Genomic DNA, 6943 nt, shown 5'->3' with positions numbered 1-6943 from the left:
TATCCGTTCGATATAAGGAGCAAAATCTAGACTAAAATGTTCCGATAGTAGGTAGAAATGCACTACCGGTGAAGAATATTTTAGAACAAAGAAACTTAAAAGTTAAAAGAAGCTCTCAAAGGGTATAAATAAAAGGATAGAGCTGTGAAAGAGAATTGAACCAACCATTTAAGAGTTTAGTGATAGCTTTTGGAAGAGATGAAAGAATATGCATAGTCTTTGTAATAGGCTAGAATTTTTACGAGAGAAACGATTTTATAATCTATTAAAAATAGGACTGATCTCTACATTTAATAAAGTTTACTTTTTTACATGAACTTATATTCATCTGCTTTTAGTCTCCTTTAGGTTCCGTAGACTTCGGTGCAAGTTTCGACTTTGTAATCTGGCGGCCGGCGCCGGGGCGTGGCCGAGCCAACCACCGGCTCCAAAACAAACACAGGTAAAAAAATTAGCAGGGCGAGAGCCGGCTCCATGAAACCCGGCGTTCCATGAAATCATTTCGCGTCGAAGTAAGGATCACTCTTACCAGAAAAAACGCATTCGCGATCATCGATTACAGGCTGCTACACCACAAAGCTGAATTATCATCGAAAACAGATTCATATAGATTAGCATTAACTACTGCTAACAGGCTGCTCGTTTTCGTCACTTGTCCGGCACATGATGAGCAGGCAGCCTCGGGAACGGGAAGCTATCTTGCAGGACGTCGCGTGGCGGCGCCGGGGCCTCGGCAACGTCCACGCGCACCTCTGCGCGTCCGGAGTCGAGGCTCCGCTGCTTTGCCGGCGGTATCAGGTGCCTGGTCTGCGACGACGACGGCAGCGCCTCCGCATCGTCCGTGTCGCTGCACTCCGAGTCGGACAGCGGCCGCGTCGCGCCGCCGACGTGCGCGATGGTCTTGTACCGGTGGAGGTGCCGCACCGGCACCTCGTTCTGCCACTGCCACTGGCTCGCCTCCGTTGTTGCTGTTGTGTCCGTGCTCGGGGTCTCGGAGGGGTCCTGCGACGACTCCTTCTGATGCTTCTTCTTAACCGCGGCCTTGTGCCATTTCTTCAGGGCCTTTGCTGTCTGCTCATCGAAAATTGTCTTCTTCATTTGTGAACCCATCTGGAAAAGAATTGTTTTGTTTTCTAATTAGTCTTCAAAGAATCAAAACCTTGTGATAAACTAATATACTAGGATTGGGAATTTAATAGCCGTTGTAAATGCTGCTATGAAGTTATCGCTCTCGCATAATTTTCTTTTTTCGCTCACAAAAAAAGTTGGCAGATTGTTGAAATTAGTAAGCAATGTGAATGTGTTTACCTGAGATACAAGGGCATAGAGTGGAAGGGTGATATAGCTGCACATAAATTGGACGACGGCCCTGTAAAAGGAATGCAATGTAAATGGCAGGAATGGTTAATGTGCAGTAGAAAATTCTGAGCAACAATAAGGCAAAAGAATCTGAAACTTACCCAAGACATACTCTTGCAATGATAAGCTCAAAGTTGTCATGAAAGCAGGACCTCAGCCCAAATTCGTACTGCACAGGAATTTATCATCAGCAAAGTCTTTGACGCAGGCTACAAGTCTAGAACTGCGCCATAGAAAGTACTCCCTAATCTCGAAGGCAATCTTACCCAAATCCAAAAGAAATATGTAATTTCGAACGCATTCTGCAAGAACAAAGAATAGCTATTAGACAAAAGTGTGTTCCGGCAGCCTTGTGACTTCAATTCAATTTTATGCATACTGAAGACTAGAAACAAAGTCATGCAATATTCTCTAGGTACCATTATTTCCTTTTTCTGGCAACAACGTGAGTTCAAGCTCAATTTGGCACTGTTAGCCAGAAAATTATTGTGCATAATAGTCATCATTTGATAATGCACACAACTCAAGGTTGGTAGCGTGATGCATACTCTTGTTGATAAGGTACCTTTCTGGCCCTGTACTGACCTGAAATGATGCGAAATGGATGAGATGAAGAACCAGACGAGGCTTCCCTAACCAGAAATGTTCATCACTCAGTTTAACCACTGGCATTCCTTGAATAACCGTATGACTCTCTGTAATTTTAATAGCCATCATAGCAATTATAGCCTGCAGCTTTGTTCCAACTGCTAGAATCACCTACATATGGAAAAACACTGTTAACAACTGCCATATAAAACGTGTTACCAGAAAAATAAACTCACAGTAAGCACTTACTATAAGGGGAATTGTAGAGAACCAGAACAAATTTTGCCATCCTGGAGAAATCATAATCCAAATCAAAAGAAAGTAATAATATCATTCTACAGAGGCAGCATATAGTTTCTGCGCAAATGATGGTTAGGAAATAAACTTATAACTCACCATGAACATTGAAGAGCATGATAGCAAGAGCAGACGCCCATAAAGGTGGACTGATCAATTATTGGGACAAATGAGTTCGGTCATCAGGAAGATGAAACAGGAGACGATAAAGGAAATAAGAAGCATATATTAAAAAAATTTGTTTACATGAAGCTGTCTAACACTCTAACTCTGAATGTTCTAATCATAGTTTGATTAGAAAACTGAATTGGCATAAAATGTTTAGACAACATAGTCTGTGACACATTTTGCAACTAATGCTCTCTTCTACAAGTAAATGAAAGAGCCACTTAGAAATGAATGAATTTTCAAATTCCCTCAATAAGCTTGACGTAAGGGAAAGATGCCCATACTTCCTTACCTAATGCCAACAACTGTCTTGAAATCATCCTCCAATGACCTTTTGATGTACTTTCGAAAATTAAACCTAGTCCCTGGCGATAAATGAGCCTGCACAAACGTTTATCAGCAACTTAAACTGATAGCAGGGATTTACTCATGACTCAGTTGCTACCTACAGCAATGAATCCGTGCCGCAAAGTAAGGTAGTCTGTCCTTCGGACAGATCTGAAGAACTGCCTAAAGAAGCTCACCTGCAATTTTACATCAAGTTAAAGCACAGCAAGCAATGATATCTGATTGAAGCCACTAAATTCATTTCCAGATACAATATGACAATAATGAGAAGAAGCTCTAAGCTTAAGGTAGAGCAGTTTATTGCATGTACATTATGATTTTATTATAAATTTCGACTGTAAAATTATGGAGAATCTTTGGGGTTCCTTGTTCATTAATTAGTACTGGAAATAAATTAGCTGTTCAAGTTTAAAGTTTAAACCGTTGATATTCAATATTCAGTACAATGGTAAGAAGTAGTTTGTAAATGTTAACTTGAGAAAAAAAATAATTATGTAGTTTACTAAAACAATCGATATGCTACTTGTGTAACCATACAAAGGAGTCATGAAACAACTTACAACATAGAGCAGGATTGTATTTTTGTTCCAACAGCTTGCGTGTTGCCTCACAAAAGATGTTTGATGAGTAAGCCTGAACTTTGAGGGATCTGCAGAAGTTAAATATGACATCAAATTGCAAATAAACAAACAAATCCAACCACCTTGACAGTAGAAAGCAAATATATCACTATGTACATGTACTATTATTCTAGGATAGGAAAATAACACTACACAACTGTATGTTACACAATTGACATAAAGCGTACGAAACAATAGCCAATCAAAATAGATACTACCATTTACGAATTCATAGGTGGGGGAGCAAGTTTCCTTTTCCCACTCCTTCCATATACGCGTCTGCATAGAAAGAGAAAACAAAACCGAGTGTTTGTTCGTGTGATAACTAGTATAAAAACAAAATCTCTCAGTTTTTTGGGGAAAAGGAAAACAGGACGAAGTGAGAACCAACCATACCTTTGCTCTACCCAGGGACATTGTAAGAGCGCTGAATGCGACATGGAAGACAGCCAAGAAGAACACGAAGATATGCAGCTGATGCAGCGCATCGTCTGAAACAAGCGATACCATACCCTGCCAATGTCATTTGAATTAGCTCAGGTGAACACAGAATCTGAAAGGTCTGGCATCTCTCCATCCATAAGTAACATAAATCCGAACAAGAGGACAAGGAACTACTTCTTTACCCCGACATCCGGGCATCCAAGATTTTAAATGAGACATCTTGCGACGGCACAATGTAAACTACTACTACACCCGTGGCCACTCACTTTGGGGCACACAAAAGAGCTGGCTGGATCTTCAGATAGGTGCCGTCGACTGTGACCCTCCGGTTCTTCCGCCTCCGAGCCTCGGGAGGAGAGACGGCAGGGCAGCATGGTGTCCGCGACTCCCTCTGGGATGCAGATGCGCGATATGTACCTCCCCGTCACGGTGAGCAGCAGCGATATGAACCCCAGAGTCATCAGCTCTGCGCATTCAACGAACCTCGAAACGCGTCAAATTCATCTCCACCCAGAGAGATGCAAGTGCTATCGATCACGCGCGGCAAGAAAATATTGCAGCTTTTGAGGGTGAATGCTTGGAACTACCTGATTTAACCTTCTCCAACGCGTCGAACAGCGCCGTCTTCCTCCTCTTGCTGAGCAACTGGGAGCAGAGTAAACAGCGTCCAAGAAACAAATCAGCAACCCAAGCCAGCACGCAGCGGAGGAAGAGGGAAAGAAAATGCTCTAGACGGGCGAAACGATCCAAGAACGGAGCCAAGCGAAGAGAGGAATCGAAAATGTTCACGGGGGAGAGACGAGAGAGATGGGGAACCTGGCCGAGGTGGTGGAGGAGGCCCTCGAGGAGGATGGAGGCGGCGACGATGACGGCGCAGACGGCGGCCACGGCCCACGTCGGCGTCTGGTCAAGCGCCCTCGTGCCGTCACCGCCCATTCCTGCTAGCTCCTCTCCGCGCTCACAGCACAGCGGCGTTAATGGCTGGCTGCGATGCGAGCTTAAACCTCACTGCGAGGTAAGTGTGAGTTAATGGAGCAGATGAGACTGTGCCGCCGCCGGCGCCGCGTACGCGTACCAGCCCAGAGTCAGGTGCCGGTGCGCGATGATTTATTTGGAGTAGCTTTGAGTTCAAACGCTTCGAGAGAAGGACCCATGTTCTGCGGCCGCGGTTTTTCGGATTTGGTCCTTGCCTTTTCGTAGTACTACAAAGCAGTGTTATCTCGATACTCGTGCCTAATTTTTATCTTTATTTTCGGAATTAAACCTATCGAGGATTCGAACACCATGTCGAATTTAGAGATGTATTTTATGTGTTTACTTTTTTTTTATTGAATTGAATATCTAAATTTGAGTCAAATTTTGACACATATATCTGTGTCCGGATAACACCATTTCAATGTGGCCTCTAAGCTACTATCAGTTGTGTTTGGTTTTTTTGGTACTGGAAGCTAATGTGAAATCACAATGATCCATATTTTGATCACACTGCAGGAGGTAATAGTTACTAGCATCATTATTGTAGATCAAATAAGGAAATGGATACTAACTAGCATCATTATTTTGGCACCTGCTATTAGGGGAAAACGTTCTCACTTGTTGTATCTTATAAACTTGAATTACACAGTGCAAAGTTAAACTTTGAATTTTGACCAATTTATAAGTATGAAAACCCTGGTAGAAAAAAAAATCAGATTTGGTATTAAATTACAAAATTAGACCTTTAAGCAATTATGTTATCGTTTACTCTAAGCTTAAGATGGGATATATTTTTTCTGAAAGGGACGGCAAAAGGATTGTCGATTTTATATTAGAAGGAATAAAATAAAAGAGGAAACAAAATGTCTTAGGATGTATCCAACACTAAAAAACAAAGTGAGAGCAACTCCCAGCCTACAGAGCGGCTACATCCGGCCTTAAGAAACAAAAATGAACGCTAAACGATGCTGATCAACCTCCTCCTTAATCCGATAAGCCAACTATGTCGCCGAAAGCTAAATGTTTTTGAAGGTTTTCTGGTTTTTTTCTCTCCAAATATTCCACCAAAAGTAGATGACTATATCGTCAAAAACTTGTTGTCGTTCGATCTTCTTTCATACCTGATGCCACCATCTCTTAATTGTCATGTGCTTTCCCAGATCTAGCAAGTTTTGGAGGTTTAGCCATGTGGAGGTTTCCTTCCATACTTCCTTCGTAAAGGAGCAATTTTTGCACAGATGGATTGGGGTCTCATTTTCTGCTCTGCGTAGCCTACATATTGGATCATGGGGCCACCCCCTCTTCATAAGATTATTGGTTGTTAAAATTTTCTTGTGCAGCAATAGCCATGCAAAAAAAAAAATGCATTTAGGCTCCGTCTTTGCCTTCCATATTGGCATCATTTTAGGCCTCCGTATACTCCCTTCAAACTGGATGTTGTATGCACATAAGCATATTATGTGGTGTATTCGCCGTCATTTGTCCACCTCCAAGTGATTGAGCCCGACACACTCGGGTGTAGCGTGACACCCTGTAGGTCTTCTCACAAATTTACAAGCTGTGTAAGTTCATCTTGTGTTATGAGGTGACCTAAGTTTACAATCCAACACTAGTTTATTATGGCCTTCTCAACAATATAGTTTTTCCTTTTAGTTTTTGCATAAAGAGTCAAAGCCAGGTTTTTGGGAGCCTGCCCATGAAGCTAAATTGAATGCCAAAATGAAGCTTTATCTCCCTTGCCTACCGTGACTCTCGTTGAGTCATGGAACAAGTCTTTGTCCACTTTGTCACACGGCACGCTCATTCCTATCCAAGGTCTATCATTATTCTTCTATTGGAGCCACATCCATCGGAGACGTAGTGCTCTGGCAAATCTTTGCAAATCTGACACCCTAAGCCGTCCTAGGTGTTTTGGTCGGTAAATCATGACCTAGTTTAGTAGGCATTGTCCACTGTTGACATTTTCAGGTTCATCTACTCGCCAAAGGAACGATCTCTGAATCCTATCAATCCTCTTAGTTAGCCATTTTTGCAGAGGAAATGCCGTCAGATGATATGTCAGTTGGGAGGAGAGGACAGATTTGACTAGAGTTTCTCTGCCTGTTCTTGAGAATAATTTTCCTTTCCATTCGGGTAGCCAGCCC

The 6943-nt window shown here is 42.4% G+C and overlaps 1 protein-coding gene across 1 annotated transcript; it reads right to left on the bottom strand.

The window, feature by feature from the left end:
• Window positions 1-549: 549 nt before the first annotated feature.
• Window positions 550-4869, bottom strand: LOC133903488 (MLO-like protein 9). Its single transcript, XM_062344887.1, has 15 exons — window positions 4641-4869; window positions 4412-4469; window positions 4091-4290; window positions 3777-3893; window positions 3599-3659; window positions 3321-3409; window positions 2862-2936; window positions 2705-2793; window positions 2344-2393; window positions 2197-2237; window positions 1945-2118; window positions 1626-1661; window positions 1461-1528; window positions 1309-1369; window positions 550-1110 (listed from the first exon to the last, which is right to left on the bottom strand). The coding sequence occupies exons 1-15, from the start codon at window positions 4758-4760 to the stop codon at window positions 649-651; spliced, it is 1701 nt and encodes a 566-aa protein (XP_062200871.1). The 5' UTR covers window positions 4761-4869; the 3' UTR covers window positions 550-648.
• Window positions 4870-6943: the final 2074 nt, after the last annotated feature.

Source organism: Phragmites australis, chromosome 21, assembly GCF_958298935.1.
Source record: "Phragmites australis chromosome 21, lpPhrAust1.1, whole genome shotgun sequence".
Classification (NCBI taxonomy): domain Eukaryota; kingdom Viridiplantae; phylum Streptophyta; class Magnoliopsida; order Poales; family Poaceae; genus Phragmites; species Phragmites australis.
Note: the sequence above shows the minus strand (reverse complement) of the source record. Positions and strands in the feature narration are given on the sequence as shown.

Bases quoted from the DNA above. Each gene is read 5' to 3' on its own strand.
- LOC133903488 (XM_062344887.1), bottom strand. From the start codon at position 4,760: ATGGGCGGTGACGGCACGAGGGCGCTTGACCAGACGCCGACGTGGGCC. The intron at 2,238-2,343 runs GTGAGTTATAAG...TGATTTCTCCAG, and splicing joins CATGCTCTTCAATGTTCATG to GATGGCAAAATTTGTTCTGG. The intron at 1,370-1,460 runs GTAAGTTTCAGA...TTCCTTTTACAG, and splicing joins ATTGCAAGAGTATGTCTTGG to GGCCGTCGTCCAATTTATGT.